Raw genomic sequence first — 21944 nt, 5'->3', positions numbered from 1 at the left:
TACATCATATGCATCAACCTTCGCAATTGGGTTTGATGGTATGCATCAACAAAATCAGCGAGCCTGACCACCGGATCCTATTAATCGCCTCTTATGACAAGCATAGTTGCCTTTTACTGCAAGCATGGTTTGCTGAAGACCTATTCTACCCCGGATCTTTACGGGTTTCACAGCATCATTAAAGAACCGTAGGATGCTGCCAACAAATTGTAAACCATGAGCACAATGTGTCCACAATGACCTGAAGCAGGGCTGCCCTTACAGCAACCACAACTCCCTTGTTCTCTCACAACATTAATGCAGCAAGCCCTCAGGGCAGTGGACTGCTATCGTTTACAGTCATTACCCACAATCAATGGTGAATACATCAATAGTAGTTAACCTTAGAACAGATGGGGCAGAACAGATTTTATGACAGCACTGAAAACATATACACAACAGTGTCCTAATTTTCTCTTTGTATTGCTTGATGACATAAGAGTAGGCTAATAAATTCAAGCAGGTGTTAAGTAATTTCTTTTGAATCGATTGTAATATACCTTCAAATTACAAGAAGTATTTCAAGTCTTGAAATTAGTCTTTTACAACAAAAGAAGTTAAACCATCATAAAAAGAAATTAATGCTGACCTGCTTGCCTGTGGCTAGAACAATTTTCAAAGACCTAGTCACATGAAGGAGGCCAGTGACCATGTGACCAAGTTCACTGTCACCATGGTAACAGAAAATTGGATTTACCTACCTTGGTAGACAGTTAAGTCCTCGAAATATTGTAGAAAGGGGCTAAACAAACATAACTCTACAAGGGAACCCTACAGTATCAATCACCCCTAATTTCAGGTGAGAGTGGGTGGAGAATAGGCTGGTCCAGTTGAGATGGGGATGAGGAGTAATTAGAATGAGGGCCAATGTTTTACGAAGTATGCCCTGGGGTCTGTAAGATAGGCTACCACCAGGCTACCACCATGCTTAAAGACCTACAATAATTTCCAGTCTTTCTACTTCAAATTATTCATATTAGCTATACTTATACATACCAGGAATTATTTCCCTCGACACAAAACTCTGACTCTAGTCCAACGGAACATTTGTATTAATCATGTTAATTGCTTTTGACTGTTGTTTTATGCCGCAGTTAACAATGATAATAATAATCAAAATATTATAGATATGAACCAAAATATATATTACTTGTAAGAAGTGCAACCACGTAAATCACACCTATGTTTGCCATGGTTACTGGTGGTTGGTGTAGATCAATACCTCCATTTTATCCAGTTCTACTTGTTCTAGTCTATGTGTGCATGCTTCAGTTGATAGGCTTCAGCAGCTGCCTGGACAGATTGCAACTTTTGTTTAATTGTCAATACAGCTGCCATGTTTATGATGCACAGCAGGGAATACTCTGCGTTACTGAACAGGATTAATAGTTGCAGATCTTGCATAATGTGTGCCACTCATATTCAGATTCAGAAATCTTCCTAAACGTTAAATGCACAGAAACACATACTTTATTCTGGGACTGGCTTATCCAAATTTTTGACACATTTTGAAAGCAAATGTTTCAGAGGTGAAGAAACCGACAATGGCAGATTTATTGCGAGTTATGACGCAGGCATGCACAGTCCTCCTGCCACCAGATCTAGAGTGGTTGGTGAATGAATGAGGTTACTTGACTTGGGTCTTGGACTAGTGTATATGTTACTTGACTAGGGTCTTGGACGAGTGTATATGTTAATTGACTTGGGTCTTGAACGAGTGTATATGTTACTTGACTAGGGTCTTGGACGAGTGTATATGTTACTTGACTTTGTTCTTGGACGAGTGTATATGTTACTTGACTAGGGTCTTGGACGAGTGTATATGTTACTTGACTAGGGTCTTGGACGAGTGTATATGTTACTTGACTTTGGTCTTGGACGTGTGTATATGTTACTTGACTAGGGTCTAAGCTCTTGGACGTGTGTATAAAGTCACAAAATGAAGTCACTAGCCATAAAACCTTCCGCTACCTTTGACAGCTGTTTTTGACCCAATGTTAATGGCTGATTCACACAATCTATCCACAAATATAAAATTAAGGAATGAAAGTCAAGCTAGCGTTAGAAATTGACACGTATCCTATAGTCCTTGCCAAACTGCCCAATAGTTAAGGTATCATAAGGACTAGAAGAAATTTGCCATTTTTAAGGGTTTTGCTACATGTTATCATTATAAGGACTAATGCACTAAAACTGTTAGTTTCTATCGCTGCAAGTGGTCCTTGAAATAAACAAAAAGATTTTTCAGTAAGCTTTATCTGAAATATTACATCAAAGAAACTCAAGGATGCTTAACCTTGAACACTGAAATCCATCAGTATTTGTCGCTGTTCACCTTTGACCTTAATGACACGGACCTAAAGACTACTGAACCTTGGCCATGTGTGCATCGTCACTATTTAAATTAACATCAATCACTAAGGTTGGCTGCCTTGGTATCTGAACCTATTCTAGGGACCACTAAATCTTTTATGTTTAACATAAGTGTCATGGCAAGGTCCCCTTGACTGATGACTAATGCTGAACACTGTATCCTTCATGCCAAAGAAAGTCCAAGACGAAACTTGCTTCCTAGACAACAGTACATGGATCCATACCGAAACATTGTCTTTACAGTAAATAAAGAAGTTGTTATCCATAAATTGTGTCTACTTCGTGAACTTCATTCCAAACATCCCCTGTGAAGATTTTGGGTTTAAACTGATCTTCAACAAACCCATGCTTGTTGGATGGTTGATGCATGTCATCGCATCCCAATAGATCGATGCACATGATGTCTATCACTGGATTGTCTGGTCCAGACTATTTACAGATCGCCATAATATAGCTAGAACATCAAACAAACATCAAATATGGTGAAGATATCACCCAAAAACAATATTACTAAAGTTATCATGGGTAATTATAGCCAGATCACGTGACCCTTGACATACAATCGTCACGTGACTGAGTATTGAACATAACCTATCTTCTCCCATGCACAGATCAATACCCATCAGATTCATCGGGAGCCACGGTCCAGAAAAGAAACATGATGACAGATGGGGTACCTTCTGGAAGAAGTAGGTCAGTCCAGTCAGCATCCCACACAAACAGACCCCACCTGTGTCACCGTGCTCTGCTGACTCAATGGCAGAACACACACCAGTGAACCATTAACCCACAATTCAACTACCTATCCTGCATGCATCATGTATACAAAGAGGAAGCTAATAGCCTCAGCAGCAACAATGCTTCTACCACATCAATGATGTTTTAGCAGAAACAAACACTTGAAGTCCACTAGTCCTCATAATGCTAACATAGCAAAACCCTTAAAGGGCAAATTTCTACTAGTCCTTATGATACTTCAACTAATGGGCAGTTTGGCAAGGACTACAAGACTAGTGCCAATTTCTAATGCTGCTTCTACAGTTTGTCTCTGTTCCTAGGAGGAGGTGTTCTCCAGGGCTGTAACGATGCTGGTACAGCGCCGTTCCTCTGGGGGAAGTGTTCTGCAGGACTGTAACTATGCTGGTGCAGAGCCATTCCCCAGGAGGAAGTGTTCTGCAGGGCCGTAACAATGCTGGTGCAGAGCCATTCCCCAGGAGGAAGTGTTCTGCAGGGCTGTAATGATGCTGGTGCAGAGCCATTCCCCAGGAGGAAGTGTTCTGCAGGGCTGTAACGATGCTGGTGCAGAGCCATTCCCCAGGAGGAAGTGTTCTGCAGGGCTGTAACGATGCTGGTGCAGAGCCATTCCCCAGGAGGAAGTGTTCTGCAGGGCTGTAACAATGCTGGTGCAGAGCCATTCCCCAGGAGGAAGTGTTCTGCAGGGCTGTAACGATGCTGGTGCAGAGCCATTCCCCAGGAGGAAGTGTTCTGCAGGGCCGTAACTATGCTGGTACAGAGCCATTCCTCTCACAAATGGAAGTCTCAAATGAAAGCTAGGAGACAAACCTTTGGCTTTTTACTGTAAGTTTTAGGTGTGAAGTTACCACAATATACAGTTTTTCCATTGGACAACATCGTCTGGTAACATGATACCTAACTGACGTTCAAAAGCAGATGAATGACACAATTTTATGTGAAGTTTTTCACAAAACTTTGTATTGACTCAATACTTGTCTAGACTACAGTTACAGTCTACAGCAATCTATGAATTACCTCAGCACCGATTTGACAGCCAATTGAGCAATGATGAGTGAGTAAGTGAGCGAGTTGGGTTTAACGCCGCTTTTAACAGTACTACAGTTATATCACAGAGTGTCAGCTTAATGTGGGAGCAAAGCCCGAAGTGATGCAGGTCACAGACGTTTACCACTTCAGTGAAACAGACGAGCACAGGTAAAGTGCTGACAAACTTAGAAACATAATTGGGGGGAACCGGGATTCGAACCCACGATCATAGGTTTCTGGCGTACCCAAGGGACGCAACTCTGCACAGCGAATCACAGCGCCTTAGACGAGTGGGCCATCCGTGCCCCCCCCGAGTACCATGAAGAGACATGCTAATGGCAGTGTTCACAGACAAGTTATTGAGGAAAACATATGACTTAAGATGTTGTTGCTGCAATATGCCACATCTGATAAAGATGCCATGTAATTTTTGTTATACGTTTTAAAAAAAAAATTGAAATAGAAACGAAATGTTCGGCAATCTTTATGGATGATCCGGGCGGTGCCTGAGAATTATTGACTGTTATTTGTTTTAGCCTATATGCTGATAGGGTCCAGTCCCCACAGGTTCAGTTTCACTGGGAGTCCTATCCACAGAATTCACCCTCAATACATGGGCATGGCTGAAGTTTTTGGCGAGCTGGATGGCAGGTACATACCTAAGGTAATAATGCCCCAATACAAGCAATATAAGCATGATAAGGTTCGACCATATACTGACCCAGAGCCTTGTCGGCAAATGTTGTAGGTGCACATTCAAGGGACATAATTCTAATTTCTTGGAACATTTTTCTCTGACTTAAAAATTGGAATAAAAGTCTGCATGGGGTTAAAAAAAATAATCATATACTGCGCCCCAGAATTTGCCTGAAGAAACACTGATTACCATGAACGCTTTCTGTTCTGGATTTGGAGTACAGACAAGAGATCCAACTACACCAGTAGATACATCTAAAGATCTGCTGGTCTTGTGGACTACTGACCAAGTTCGGTCTGTGTTAAACACTGAAGCAACTAAACTGGTTTGGGTGGTCAATCCGACTGCTTTGTCTGATCCAGACTTGATTATTCAAAGACTATAGCTTTAAGCAACATTCGCTCAATCATACAAATTACAAAGAACACTGAAACCTGTAGTCTTACTGTGGTTCCACAATCAAAGTACATTTATCTGTGTTTACCTTTCGCAGAATTAACCTCCATATTGTCAACAAGGCGATTCTTTCCTCACGTCCTGTCACAGCAGTATCAAATCCTCAGTTTGGAGAAAATGCATCACCTGAGATTCTCAGGTAAGTCCACTTCACCTGAATCCAGCTCCTACTGGTTTAGATACTATGTGGTTTTCACAAAACAATGAAGAGCACAAGCCGAGATGTATTTTTGTCTATATTTGGGTCTGTATCAAGCCATCAGTGTGTGGAGAACATTACAGCAGACGCACTCATTACCAAATCGAAATAGTCCCAATGGAATTGTGGATGAAACAGATAAGACAACTTTTATATTAACTGCAAATAGGGAATAGTATTAGATAATATTCAGGACATTCACTTCAAGCAGCTGAGCAGAAAGTGTCAGGTCGACTCACTGCAAGAAACTACTGAGTTCCAAGAGGATAGGCTGCAAACAGTATATAGTGGTATATGCCAAAAGCAAGCTATTGATGATACAGCTTGTATCAGTGATGTTTTTTGAAACAGTTTTTAAAGACAACACTGCACTTCTTATTAATTGTATACAACTGTAATAGCAGACGACACTCCACTGAGAGCTGATTCTATAGAACTGTATTAGCAGACGACACTCCACTGAGGGCTGATTCTATAGAACTGTATTAGCAGATGATCCTCCACTACTTGCTAATGGTATCGAACTGCAATAGCAGACCGCTGTCCACAGTGAGTTAATTGAATAGAAATTCTATTGTAGACGCCACTCCAAACTTATTGCAGACAAAACATTCCACTTCCTTCTATCTCGGCAGAGCTGGTGCAGCAGCCGACACACTCCACTGACTGCTGATGTGGCCACGGTTGTATCAACCACCACACACAACACACTCAATGAACTGTTGGGGCAGATGTGACTGCTCAAGCCAATACGACGACACATGAAACAATTCTGTTAATCCCTGAATCATGACACTAAGCAGAAACTTGTACGTAGGCCTTCAGTGATAATGGCGACCTCCAGACTGACAAATGGTTTATCCATGACAATTGCTTGAAAAGCAGTGTCCAATTGACATGGCACAAATTTCACAAAACATGACAGCTGCTGCACAATATACAATATTGCAAGTTTTCCTGCCTGTCTGTCTGCCTGTCTGTCTGTCTGTCTGTCTGTCTGTCTGTCGCTCTCAGTGATAGGTTCAAAACTCACAAGAAACTGAAATCTTAACTCTGCCCTCTACTCTAGTACTCTATCCAGTGAATCCAATGTTTGCTTGAGCAAATGTCAACACAGGTGTAGGTATCCAACTGTTGCAACCATATGTTCGTTCAGGGCAGACGTGGAGAAACTGGTCACAGCTAGATATGATCCTACACAAGTGTGTCAACCTGCCCCTCAAGCTAAAGTGACAAGCAAGTCATAAACGCAGGCTTTTCTCCACCCCTGCCAAAAAAGCTAGTCTCCTGAAGCTGATACATGGCTACACTGACACACTCCGTCATAATAAGATAGGTATCACAACAGTCACGATACCAATCACCATAAACAAAGCCAAAAACAGAACACTAACATGCCTGATTAGGCTGCTGCATTTCAACATAGGAGGAATTCGTAACTAGGGTTTCTGATCAGCTAATTTTCTAGGACACGGATTTGTATTCCAAAATATCCAAATAGTATTTTCCATTATGTGACTAGGCTATAATATACAGCATGTCGTTTCAAAAGCTGAAGAAATTATGAACATGACTAGAAACATCACTTGATGTTCTAGAAACATGACTAGAAACATCACTTGATGTTCTAGAAACATGACTAGAAACATCACTGTCACCATGCTATCCTGGCAGCTTCTTTACAAGAGAAAACAGTCGAGCAAGGACAACAACTCCTTTGAAAAACTCTTAGCTTCTAATGTTAGTCTTTCATCACACATCACTGGTCAGGAGCTGCAACTTCAAAATGATCAATCTTCAACTATTATTGTCCATGCTAGAACTTATTCTAGAAATTACAACTTGACATTTCTTGTCTTTGTTGAGGCACTCCAATTATCATATACAAGATAATTCAATTTATTCTTAAGCTTAAGTTTCTAATACTCAAATATCTTTCTGTCTTCTTATTCATGATAATGGTACTTGTGCTATAGAAACAGGTAACTTGATGGAGATGAGTTGACTTTGATGACCATTGACTGGATAAATTTCACAGTTGATGAGTGAGTATGCTGTTTGTAGCAATATTCCAGCAATATCACGGCAGAGGACACCAGAAAAAGGCTTCACACATTGTACCCATGTAGGGAATTAAACCAGGATCTTCGACAAGACATACAAATGCTTTACCTACAAGACCATCCTACCGCCACTTACAGTGTCAGTTAGTAACAAAGCGCTATTGACCACATACATGTGATTGCAACAAAACGGGATTTTTTGGTTGGTATTTGTCTCGAGGTTTTCCAATAAATTGGGTTGATACTGACACCATTGCAAAAAACAGAATATGCTGTACAGTCGCCTATATGCTTCATTTGTCTTAGCAATTGCTTTAGGTTCCACGGTTACGTGGCTGATCAAGCAGGTATCATTAGGGCTGGATATATATCGATCAATTATCAATCAATATTTGGGCAGTTACTTTGAGCAAATATGCAAAAAGCTGAGAGAGAAAACAACATATTTCACATCACTGGTGAGTGGTGACACTCATGCAGGGATTACTTTGTGGACATTTCACAAAGCAAGTTGCTTTCTGACCTCAGCAGTGGACAAATACAAGTGATTCGGTAAATCAAAACTTTATATCAATAGTTTACTTACGATATCAATGACACAATTTTCATATCACTAATCGCTAATATTTCTTCTCATCGCCAATAAATCCGATTATCAACCTTTTTAGTCAGCCCTATGTTACATGGTTGACAATATAAATGGCCATACAAATTATTACGCTTCAAGGATTTCAAATGAAGCATGTGAATTTCATGATTCAGACCTCATACAGAGTACTGCTTCAACTACTTGACAACTCAATTACGTACATAATCTCAAAAAGCATGATGGATGGTAGAACATTTGAAGTATTACATGGTCATACTTTACTTCCATTAATCGACAATGTGCAGACACAATCAATCATTGAAAGGGATCACCAGTGCAGGATTTCAATAGCACTTTGACATTGTGTTAGGCTTTGAGCAAACACACAAAATGATTTTGATAAGACACAAACATAAGCATGATAAGTGTCAGTCAAGAGAAAAGCAAGTACCGTATTCGACGTAATAAGCGCCCCGCTCTAATAAGCGCCCAGGGCGCCATTTGCTTATATATTGGCTGGTGAACAACCCCAATGAGCACCCCTTCCGATTGATCAATGTATACAAGACTTATTTATTCGCGTTTAATACGCACTCATGTTTTATATGCACCCTTAATTATGGGCAATTGAATTCTGGAAAAATATATCTGTCGTACATAAACACTTCAGGCTGTCAGCATAAACCACGAAATTTATCTTTCAACTCTGTCTTTTTCACCAAAATAATATTCTAATAAGAGCCCCCTATTTCTAATTTTGAGAGCGCCCTGGGCGCTTATTACGTCGAATACAGCATTGGGAAGGAGCAGTAGTTTCCTCAACTGATTAGTTTTCTCAGTTCACACTGCACTGCTGACTGACTAAGTGATTTGTTTGTTTGTTTGTTGCTTAACACAGCACTCAGCAATATTCCAACTATATGAACACTGTCTGTAAATAATCAAGTCTGGACCAGACGATTCGGTGATTGACATCATGAGCATCAATCTACACAATTTGGATACGATGACATGCATCAACCAAGTCAGCGAGCCTGACCACCCGATCCCGTTAGTTGCCTCTTACAACAAGCAAAGTTGCTGAAGATCTATTCTACACCGGATCTTCACAGGTCTTACTAAGTGAGTGAGCTGGGGTTAAATGTAAAGTAAAGTGACAAAGGTGAGGTGAAATGGGTTTAACGTTGGGTCCAAGATTATTGCATTATATAGCGATGTAATGCATGTGTTTGTGTGTGGCTGCTTGTACAAATCCAGACTGATGCCAATTTTTTTAGTGCTAGTCCATTGAGATACCATGTTGTGGTTTAACATGAATATCCCACTCAGACACAGAATACTGACTCCAAGTCAACCAGTCCTTCTATTAGCCCCTAAATGCATCCTGCCAGACAGGGTAACAACAAGTACCACTTTTAACATTTTTTGGTATAACGTAGCTGGGATTCGAACGCCGACCTTCCGCTCTCTGGGCACACGTTCTGCCACTAGAGCATGGAGGCCGTCTAAAGTGAAAGAAATAATTTTGATTTTGTTGCATATATCAGTTGTCCTTGGTGGATCAAGTCAAAGGGAATCCCCTAATTGTAGGATATTTTTCGTTTGGTTGACAATCTAGAGTGATCTTTTTCACATTTTTTTTATTTGTGATTTAAGCATTTGTGATGAAGTATGCCCAAAAGTATGAAAATCTGCAAAGTTGCAATGTTGACTTTACTTGCCCTTGAACGATTAATGCTACGAACAGTATATCAGTTATATCCCAGTATGTCAGCTTGAAGTGGGAGGAAAGCCCGAAGTGATGCAGGTCTTCCAACGTTTACCCCTTTGGTGAAACACACAAGCACACTGACTATAAGTCATAAGGTCTACTCCTGTGAAGCTTGAGTCGCTATATGGCTGAAATAATGCTGATGTGACATTAAATTTTAACTCACTCACTCACTGTGAAATTTGAAACACCCATTCATCAGCAAGGTGTCTTTGACCCTGACAGATTGCTTTGGGCATGTTTTTAATAATGGACTGCATCGCTAAGGTGATGTGCTTTCACCTAGACAGGAAACATGTTGTCTTCAAACAGATATTGTTGTGTCGATACATAAAACATTGCAGCACAAAGATACATATCTAGATACGGCAATGTATCTCATGTTTACAGTGTTTGGTTCAAGGCCACTGTAGCATCCCATGTGTTGCCACTATGTATGTAGCATGGAAACAGAGCAGTCAGCGGGAGGCATTTCCTATTATCGGTGAACATAACAAGAATTATCATGTGTATTTACAAATACTAACAATCATATTCAGGATGATTTCCAGATTCAACCAAAATTAGCATACCTCCTTGTCCTATGTCCTCAGATCTTTATGCACAGAGATAGTGAATGGTAGTAGAATTTTGATTTTTTTGGTTTGGTTTAGTTTGTTGTTTAACACCGCCCTCAGCAATATTCCAGCGGTCTGTAAATAATCGAGTCTGGACCAGACAATCCAGTGATTAATATCATGAGCATCGATCCACGCAATTGAGATCAATGACATGCATCAACCAAGTCAGCGAGCCTGACCACCCGATCCCGTTAGTCGCCTTTTACGGCAAGCATGGGTTGCTGAAGACCTATTCTAACCCGGAATCTTCACGGGTCAGTAGAATTTTGGATTTGAACGAGATCCAAAAGAGACTTATTAGCTGCTGTGTCTTTAATGAATATCATCAGTTCTCTATGAACTTAAACAGCTCAAGATCAAATTATCAAACATCATTCTTAAAATTTCACAACAGCAAATCCTATAAAGGTCCACCCGGAATCTTCATTTGAAGAAATACACACAATATAAAGTCAAACTGATCAGGCTGACTTGCCTCAAATCATGCTAATAAATACAATAAATACAACATGATTTCTGGGAATGGATCAATGTCGAGCTTATCGTGAACATTGCCTGCTTAAAACGGTACACACGAAACTGCATGGTCCTTTTATCATGACTGTTGCTTGTAAGATTTGGTATAAACGTGTTTGTTTGTTTGTTGTTTAACACCGCACTCAGCAATATTCCAGCTATATGATGACGGTCTATAAATAATCAAGTCTTGATCAGACAATCCAGTGATTGACATCATGTGCATCGGTCCACACAATTGGGATCGATGACATGCATCAACTACCTGATCCTGTTAGTCGCCTCTTACAGTTCCATGTCATGCACTATCGATAAGTGATGCACTCATGACTTTCTTACAAATCTCCCTACTGAAAAAAAGAGGCCCATCCATGTGATCAGGGTACAATGTATGGTCAACTAAATCACTGCCTTCACCACTCATGTCACACACTGTACATGTCACATTTGGACCCGTGAAGATCCGGGTTAGAATAGGTCCTCAGCAACCCATGCTTGTCATAAGAGGCGACTAACGAGATCGGGTGGTCAGCCTCGTTAACTTGTTTGATGCATGTCATCGTATCCAAATTGCTTGGATCAATGCTGATGTCAAACACTGGATTGTCTTGTCCAGACTCGATTATTTAACTACTGCCATCATATAGCTGGAATATTGCTGAGTGCGGCGTTATAAACAACATGAAACAAACAAACATGTCTTATTTGACAAGCCAATGGGGACCTATTCTAACCCAGGACCTATTCTAACCCAGGACCTATAGACCCCACGACATGTTCTGACACTCAAAGTTCTGCCCTAAAACAGTCAAAATATTTTCACTATAAGGTGAACTGCCTCAGGCAGAAGATCAGTGACTCGTAACCTGTCTAAAAGCTCCTAAAGGCTAAAGGTTTCAACACATCACATTGTCAACTTCTCCAAATGACAAAGAAGAATTCTCCACATTTGATAAAACAGTCTGATCAGACACATCCTTTAGAATGTTTTTCACATAACGTAAATCACCAAATGATATTTGTTCCTCTGTGTCACTATCACCAAACCAGGAGATAAGTTGTTTCATCTTCGAACAGGCATTACGTTTCTGGAAACAGGATCGACTGACAGTGACTCACCACGGACAAAAATATGACACCTGCAGCAACAAATCTACATTAGCACTCAACCTCCTCACATAACACTGTCAATAACATGCCACAGCACAACAGCAGGTTTCAGTTCAAATTAAGGTAATCATCTTCATGACGATCTCATCATGCTCATATTGATGACTGTTAGGTAAGGCGTAAAAGCAATGGATTTAAAGACACTGAAACATGCTTCCCTCCAGGCTTGTTGAAAAAAATACTATTAAAGTCTTACATTCATCCCATTGAAACAGAATCTAATCGTGATAAATCATTGGACTTAATATTACATACCAGCATTTGTTCAGCAAGTCCGAGCTGTATCTGCTTTCAACACTTACAAATGTTTCACCTCGACTGCAACCATACCATTATCACCCATGCCATTACCAAAGTGCCCAGACCCATGAAGATCCTTGGTAGAACAGGTCTTCAGCAACCCATGCTTGCCGTAAAAGGTGACATGCTTGTCATAAGAGGCGACTAACGGGATTGGGTGGTCAGACTTGCTGACTTGGTTAATGCATGTCATCGCATCCCAATTGCATGAATCGATGCTCATGATATCAATCACTGGATTGTCTGTTCCAGACTTGATTATTTACAGACTGCTGTCATATAGCTTGAATATTGCAGAGTACAGCGTAAAACAACAAACAAACAAATCAAAGTGCCCAACACTACTGACGAATAGTTGGAACATGCTGAACCTATCAGGTACAAGTTTGTATGTTACGACTGACACACTCAATTGACTAAAGCTATAAAAACAAACAATCACAGCGTTTGAAATAATTTTAAAACCCCACAAGACAGTCGGGCAGGTGACCCAAAAGTGATGCCTGTCCATCTTCAATGTCACCTGCCCTGGACACTAAATTTATCAAGTCTCTGTGAGTGAGTATGGTTTTACGCCGCTTTTAGCAATATTCCAGCAATATCACGGCAGGGGACACCAGAAATGGGCTTCACACATTGTACCAATGTCGGGAATCGAACCCTGGTCTTCGGCGTGACGAGCAAACATTTGAACCACTGGGCTACCCGACCGCCCCTCAAGTCTCTGAGTATAACATGACTGAAATACAGGATCACTTTAACCAGTTCATTAAGGTGTAGGAGAGTGACTTTTCCACCAATATTAATATAAATTTACTCATTGTGATACGTATCTGTATCAATTAGATGTCAGAAATGATTATAATTAAGGATTAAGTGTTCCCTCTTAGCACACAGGCTTAAGGTATTTCCTTGTGCTATGACTGTTTTAGGTGTGCTGTCAGCTTGATGGCACTCATAATTTGGAACCATTGTATATATTTATGATTCATCATCATTCTCAATGTAGTTTGTATTGATGAAATAAAATATGTCATTCCCCATACTACTAATGGTATATGATTTCAAACTGCTGAAATAAAATTCTAACACAGCATATTACTTGACAATTCATTATCAATACAATACATCAAGAAATATGTTTGAAAAACAATTTTTAATTTATGCTCTAAAAATGCACCAATCACAGTCTAGATGCTTTTAAATTTCCCTCAGAAGGCCATGCAGCGCGTGCATTGGGAGGGCTACCGTCAAACGCTCTGCGCTACCAGGATATATTTCTGGATAGCCCAATGGGCTAGAAGTGCTTATTTTCAGCGTCACAGCCACTGGTGGCACTATCATGGATCCACATAATCCAGCAAAGTTCAGCAAGTTTGGAACTGGACTTTTACACTAACTTTCAGTCTGTTAACTGCCCTGCCTCTGGATGATACATGATGCATTTTTGTTGTTTGTTGTTTAACGCTGCACACAGCAATATTCCAGCTATATGACAGCAGTCTGTAAATAAGTCTGGACCAGACAATCCAGAGATTGACATCATGAGCATTGATCCACGCAAATGGGATATGATGATATGCATCAACTAAGTCAGCAGGCCTGGTCACCCGATCCCATTAGTCATCTTTTACAGCAAGCATGGGTTGTTGAAGACCTATTCTCACCAGGATCTTCACGGGTCGGAAGATATGTCATCAACCAATCCAGGTCGGCCAACACGACCCATAGACACCTCCTACATTCTGACCTGTCCCAGGCATGGCAATGGGGTCCAAGCGTGACCACAATACTCGTCATAAGGTGACTAACGGGATCGGGTGGTCAGGCTTGCCGACTTGGTTGATGCATGTTACAGTATCCCAATTGCTCATATAGCTGGAATATTGTTGAGTGCTGCATTAAACAACAAACAAACAAAACAAACTGTACCATCAAGAAATATTTCGTGAAGACTTCTGATTAGTAAAATCATAGGTGATTTCCTTGTTTGAATCAAAAATTTAGTTATAACAGTTATTGTGTGAAGAAAATCTGACAAGGGCTCTCAGATGTTTACTGTATTTCATATCAGAATAGAAACATCATTCAATCCAACTTGCATGTTTCAATAGAATTATGTTGATGATTCAAACAGCTATATTCTTTAGCATCCCTGGGCTTGCAGGTTGTATTTTATACTCACAGTACAACATTTTCAACCAGGAAAACCTGACCCCTTGCATCTTGTATGTTTCAAGTTGTCCACCAATCCCTCGGGGTATATGGTGTGTGTCAACCAATCCCTCAGGGTATATGGTGTGTGTCAACCAATCCCTCAGGGTATATGGTGTGTGTCAACCAATCCCTCAGGGTATATGGTGTGTGTCAACCAATCCCTCGGGGTATATGGTGTGCAGTACCCTGTGTGTGAGCCTTGGTACCCCTCGCCTAATGCCTAATTTATCTAACCAACATCCACACAGGCCTTTAATATATGTCCCAAGTTTCACCAAGTAAAACGCTTTGATTCAACCATTTTGACATCTATCAACGTAAACGAACAAAGTTACTTCCCCTCACCCAATAAATTCGGATAAACATCAGTTCATTTCAGCTCAACGATACATATGCAAGATAAACAAGTTACCTAAGGTGAGTTAGGGCCGATTTCTGAGCAGGCAACATGAAACAATTGCCCACTCCTTACCCAAACAGACTGGTATTTTAATGTAAGGTGAAATAAGACCTCTTGCCTCATACAAACCAACGTGTGGTACTGGTTGTACCATGATACAACATCTCTCCATAATTACCCAATAAGAACACCAGTACATTACAGTGTACATGAAATACTGGGCTCAGCACATCCTCTAGATGTCATATCACACATAGTGAGCTCAATAAAAAAAATCAATAGCAGTAGGCCAATCAATATGTATTCTTTGTAGAGCATCAGCTGTGCTCTCTAATGATATCGCCCAACGGAGAGAAAATGTCACAAGAAGCTGCAGTCATGTCCGATCAGGGCTCGCTTCAGCTGGGGTATGTTTCGTCAGTGTACAAACAAGACCAGACAAAACATGGAGCCATCAACATTATTTAGTTTGTGTAACTGCAGTCAGTTGTACAACATACTCTCAGTGTTATAAATACATTTTATAGTGTTTACATATAGACCCTGATGTCAATACTTGTTGCATCAGCATATTCCACTTCTGTTGTTTCTTATTGCAGCACCTGTATATTCTTGACAGTGTTACCACTGTTCTAGTATGTCTGTACAAGACAATACGCACATATGCCCCATTACTATGCCTCAAAGTGAGATTGACCAATCAGAAAGCAGAACTACTAACCTGATATGAGCCTGTATACCGTCAGTAAAAATCCAAGATAGTTGTTACTGACCTAATATGAGACCGCACATACCCTCAGTAACAGCCATTTTGGATTTGCCAACACCCACCTCACATTTTCACATGAATGTTCAGGTACAGAAATTCATTATTCGACACTGTTTTCTGTTTTAATATCATTTCTTGTGATGTGGAAAGACATTTAATTTTTAAAGAAACCAGGTTCGCTTATGCCCCGCCTAACATTTTTCTGCTAACCGAATATAGCAACTAAAGACACCATAACTGAAAAAATATATCAGATATCCAAACATTTCCATACACATACAAGTGTAAAATCATAGGCAACATCAATACTTCATGTGGAAGCCGTCATCTCAAGTTGGCAACCTTATTACTATGGGCCATGAGCATGACAAGCATGAAAAGGCCATTGTTTCTAGGGCTGGCTATCTATATAGAGATGGATAATCACTAACCAAATATTGATAATTTATCGATAAATATCGGAGTAGTAACTTAAAAAATATATGCAATAAGTCCCAAATGAAAACAACAGATTCCACACCACTGGTGAGCAGTGATACATTTATACATGGATTTGTTTGTTGTTTAACACCGCACTCAGCAATATTCCAGCTATATGACGGAGGTCTGTAAAATAATCGAGTCTGGACCAGACAATCCAGTGATTGACATCATGAGCATCAATCCACGCAATTGGGATCGATGACATGTATCAACCAAGTCAGCGAGCCTGACCACTCGATCCCGTTAGTCGCCTTTTACGACAAGCATAGTTCCTTTTTACGGCAAGTGTGGATAGCTGAAGACCTATTCTACCCTGAAATCTTCACGGGTAACATGGATTTGTGTCCATATCTGATATGTAATAAAAACAGTTGTTTTTCTTAAAATTACCATGGTTACTTCTCCGATAATTATTGATAACTGATCGATATTTAGTTAGCGATTATCCATGTCTATGATCTACATCCTTTGCAAGCCCTAATTAACATGCAGTCCAAAACTATTGCAACTACACTTTAACTGTTCAATAACACTGTCTACTGACTCAGTGTTAGAAACATGCAAGTCCTATAGTCCTTGCCACACTACCAAAATGTTAAGGTATCTAAAGGATGAGTAGAAATTTGCCCTTTATAAGGGTTTTGCTGTATGCTATCATAAGAACTAGTGGGCTAAAACTGTTAGTTTCTATCGCTGTGGCCGATGTTAAACAAATTTACATTCATAAGGAAATTTTGAAAATCACTTAGTTGAACCGAGTTGGTTTGGGAAATCCAAGAATTGCGCAAGTCGTAAACATTTACCACATCCATGAAACATGTGCTCACAGACCTGGGATCATGATGAGACCATATCTGAGCTTCAGCTACATGATTGATCAAAGGATCCATTCACAAGATCCTTCGCAGCGGGTGACACCTTCGTTCCACTCTCGGTAACATCGCTGCCACCAGTGTGGGCGCGGCCATTACAAGAATCTTGAAATTTGCCCTCTAACCCAAAATTTAGCAACGTCTATACTTTTGTTTATGCCATCATTGTGAATGTTTACGACTGACCATATTTCCCAGATGAATTTAACTTTTTGTTTGTTTGATCAAATTGGTTCGAGATTGCAGACGAACGGAAAATCACCCAAATTCCCCCCTACATTCTTACTATACCAATTACACGATAGTTGAAATGAAATAGAAATTCAAATTGACAAACACAGAAAATAATTTAGTAAGCATAAGTGTATTAGGCGTCACGGCAGTCATCGCTTGTTTGTAAACGTAACGGTCCATCAGTCGCAAGTTTATAACTCCAAGCATGGTTGTGGTCACCTATCACAGTGGGGAGTTTTGACTGGTGGCAGCGACAGTATAGAGAGCTCCGTGAACGGGATATTGCTGTGAGGAGCTTGATCCTTTCAGTGCCAAGGGAGGCAACTATACAGCAAATAACAACACCTTGGGTTGCTGGGTCACCAGTGCCCCTTTGATAAAACAAATAACACCAGAGAGATCCTACAATACGGAAACCCTATAAATTAAACATTAAAGTTTGGAGGATCGTGTCACAACCCCAAGTGGTTGAAGGTTAGGGGGTTTCCTGATTCAAATACACTTGGGGCAAACCTCAAGTACCCCTATGAACACACAATGCCATTTAGAAAGCGGTCAAATGTAACAAATGTTATATTTGGGATAACACTTTCTCAGTAAAGTACAGATTCTCATACTTTTGGGGTTGAGTCCCATCTGCGATTCGAACCCACACTGCAAGAGTGAGGTACCTAATCAACAGTGACACAAAGTACGTGATCTAGACTACCAGTTGTCATACTTTCATTTAGTGGAAGCCTCTGTGGCCGAGTGGGTTAGATTGCTGACTTTGTGTGCTGGCAATTAGGTGCCCGGATGGGACTCAACCCCAAAAAGTATGAGAATCTGTACTTTACTGGGAAAGTCTTATCCCAAATATAAAATTTGTTACTCGAGAACCCCCTTAATTTTGAATACATACAAGTTTCACGATATGTGGCCAGCAATACACTAAGAAAAGGTGGCCTTTAACTAGGTTTAACCAGTTCCAATCCACCGGTAATTCATGTGACTGCCAGACCATATGGACCGGCAAATAAAGTACCTCGTAAATGTTTGTTGAACAAAACATCGGCTATATTTATACAAGTACATTTTTCAAACTAAGTCAGCTTGTCCACTACCATAGGGGTTTCTGTGTCTATTAAGTTCAAAGAAATAACATTAAGCTTTGCTTCGAGGTTCAGTATATATTTGTAGTGACTTCGTCTCGAAATAGTCATAAAGCGAAAGAAAATAAATGGTACTTTGTGTAAATGATGTGTGGATCTAAGTTACTTCAAAGATGACATCACTGCATTGAACATGATGCTGCAATAATTAAAACCAGGTAATTTTCATACATTTATTTAGGATGAAAGTTGGGACTGGCAAATATTAGAGGGGACTGGCAAATATTAGAGGGGACAGGAATTTTTTAGATCCACCTGGATTGGCAGTTTCAAAAGCCAGTGGTAATTCTGACAATACAAATTAGGGTAGGTCAGGTGAGTGCATGAATAGTTTTCTTGAAAACTATCATTTGTTTTCTCAAAGTGACATGTACACCACATTAATTACATATAAATCTGGATCAATATTTATCAGAATAAGTATGATGTAGGTTTTGGTGCACATTCTGCTAACCAGGTAAGTTCAGTTATTACTTTCCAGAATGATGTTATTTGTGTCCATCAAGAGAGATATTGAGAGCGAGTGTGAGTGATGAGTGAGGTGACGAGGCGATTACATTGATCACTTGGTCAGTGAAGGTGCATCAATATGGTGGAGTCGCGATACAATACACACTACTATACCTGATTAAATAGGATTCATACCTTGTACTGTCAAATATTGTATGTATCGCAATACAGGGGTTGTAAGTTGATGCATTGTATCATGGGCCTTGTATCGGGATACAATACTGTATCGATGTATCGTTCCACAACTATTGGTCTTTCTCAGTGACTTGATGGATTGCCATGATACTCCCAACTATGCACCAATTACGTGGATCGATGCTCATGATGTCAATCACTGGATTGTCTGGCCCAGACTCGATTATTTACAGACCGCCGTCATATAGCTGGAATATTGCTGAGTGCGGCGTTAAACAACAAACCAACCCAACTATGCAAGACATTACATATAATATTAATCACTGGTTCATATGGTGTAGACGAGACTTCATTAGGTACAAGTATAATAAAAGAAGAAATAGAGTTGTCTCCCTTAGATTATTATCCCGGCGTGTCTCAAGTCCATGCCAAAGAGTTTCGACAAAGTGTAAAATGTCTGGCAACACGTTCAGCATTCCTCCAATGACAAACTGACATGCTGTTAGAAACTGAAAAGTTGTTCAATGCAGAATTAAACCCAGTACACTGAATTGCATTTTCTCAAAGTGATTCTTACCACATGAAAACAAAACACATGCAAGACCATATGTTGAGTGTTGATGGGCAAAACTACACAAGTGCAATACCTGTTCATATTTGACAGGAACAGAATGTGAAGACACCTCGGCTTAAATCATGTGTTTGAAGCCACAAACCAGTCACACTTCATTTGTAATAGACTCGGATAACTATTGGCCATATGGTCACAAGTGGCTTAAGAATAAAACCTGTATGTAAAAGCATGCATATATCGATAGCTTTGACTCCAACATGTCATGGCAAACACACAGCACTTTCACACAATACTGTCAAAAAGTTGTCAAGATTCAGTAAAATATTGGGAATTTACTTGGGGGGTTCACATTGAAAATATTTTTACAATCATTATCAATTCTGAGTGTTTACAAAATACATCCAATGCATTGTCAACAAGATTAAAATATTCAAACAACTGCGTTAAGTCGTCTTTTCCCACCCCAAATGTGTAAAAGGAGAATGTGTCAATATGTTTTCCCATGTGACAATCACTCCACGTGGCCCAGTTGCATTATCAGCAGGTAGGTCAAAGCCACCAGCTGATAACAAATACCTGACGAACCCTCAACCAAAGATCACCTTCCATACGACAGTACCTACATTAACAATTTCAAAACATAATGTAGTAAAAGTGTGGATATGTCAAGTGGAAAAAAGAAGCATTCAGTATAATACCCTACAATCATTGAAAACGAATCCACAGAACTGACCACGACACATCTTCACTGTGCCACAGAAATATTAGCGAATGACTACTTGATCCCTAATTTACATACAAAGTAGAACTCACCTGGTTTATGTGTCGGTACATGCGGTGGTTTAGCCTTTCCTTTAGTCCACGGATTCGTTTTCGGGGGTGGGGCTTCCACATAATTCTTGTTGTCACCCTTTTTCGTGTTAGATTTCGAGTCTTTGGGTGCACTTGGCGATACACTAGAAGCGTCTCCCGAGGCGTTATTTTCGCTCAATGTGTTTGAATCTGCATTTGCAGCACGTGGGGACTCCTTTGAAGTTTCATCCGAGGTGGAAATGTTCGTCTTTGAGGCCCCAGAATTGTTCTGTGTGGAACAATCTGTTTGATTTGTCGGAGCCGAGCTCACGGCCGTCGCCATGTTTGTTCCACCAGATGTTGATTTCCAAGTTAGGAAGGAGTGTAGACTCGGTCTCGAGTCTTGCTTAATCTCAGCTGTCACTGACAACCGACACAACTGTCGGGCTCATGTATAACCAAGTGGAAATATCAACAATTAGCAGTTTATGATAACAATTCTCAATTTTGAGACGAAAAATTCAAGTTTCACAACACCAAAACACAACAGCCAGTCTCTAGAAAACAACCTAGCTATTACTCAACTTGGCAAAACGACAATAGCCTTTCGAAATAAAATATCAACAAATAACAAAATGTCTGTAATACAATATAAAATGGCTTGTCTTCACACACCAAACTCCTCGGAAAAATGTTCTCTTACGTTTCGGGTTGTTTTCAAAAACAGCGTATGGACGGGACACGTTGGCTTAATTTCGCCTCTCCAGTGTTTAATTTCTCTTCGTTTTCAAAATCCTTAGGTGAGTCTGTTCACGTACTATTTCCCAACCGACGAATTGTTACTGAGCACTATTCGAAAGTGCAACCTGCAAGGCTAACATGGCCAGAGAAACACTAAATTCCTCCATGAGCACATGTCGCCATAAGCACAAGAAAGGACTGCGCATGCGCGACAACACGGAATTATTGTGCCTGACCTCAACAATCTTCTCAAGACACAGTGTTGTTTAAGAGATCGAACGGGTTTTAAGATCACCGTCCACCAATGTACAGTTAAGCTGAGGTCAAGATAACTTAACATGTCTCGATACAGAGAATATATAGTAACTTAAACATGTTGATGATAAACTAAAGCAAATGTGAAAAAATGCAATAAGGTCAAACAAATTAGCATTTAAAAGGAAGATATTTCAGGTTATGAGGCAATGCAATGTGTTTTTATTATTTACATT

General features: G+C 40.1%; 1 protein-coding gene across 3 annotated transcripts in view; it reads right to left on the bottom strand.

The window, feature by feature from the left end:
* LOC124120953 (la-related protein 1-like) overlaps nt 1–21646 on the bottom strand; it is a 49513-nt gene extending 27867 nt beyond the window's left edge. For 2 of the 3 annotated variants that reach the window (XM_046483875.2, XM_046483876.2), the window contains exon 1: nt 20734–21646. In XM_046483875.2, coding sequence (XP_046339831.1) covers nt 20734–21055 — 322 coding nt within the window. In that variant the 5' untranslated portion in view covers nt 21056–21646. Of the gene's footprint in view, nt 1–5375; nt 6487–20733 lie in introns of those variants that run through there. The other variant, XM_046483877.2, reaches the window with a different exon arrangement.
* Between the last annotated feature and the right edge of the window lie 298 nt (nt 21647–21944).

Source organism: Haliotis rufescens, unplaced genomic scaffold (assembly GCF_023055435.1).
Source record: "Haliotis rufescens isolate VD_foot unplaced genomic scaffold, xgHalRufe1.0.p SCAF_50, whole genome shotgun sequence".
Taxonomy (NCBI): domain Eukaryota; kingdom Metazoa; phylum Mollusca; class Gastropoda; order Lepetellida; family Haliotidae; genus Haliotis; species Haliotis rufescens.
Note: the sequence above shows the minus strand (reverse complement) of the source record. Positions and strands in the feature narration are given on the sequence as shown.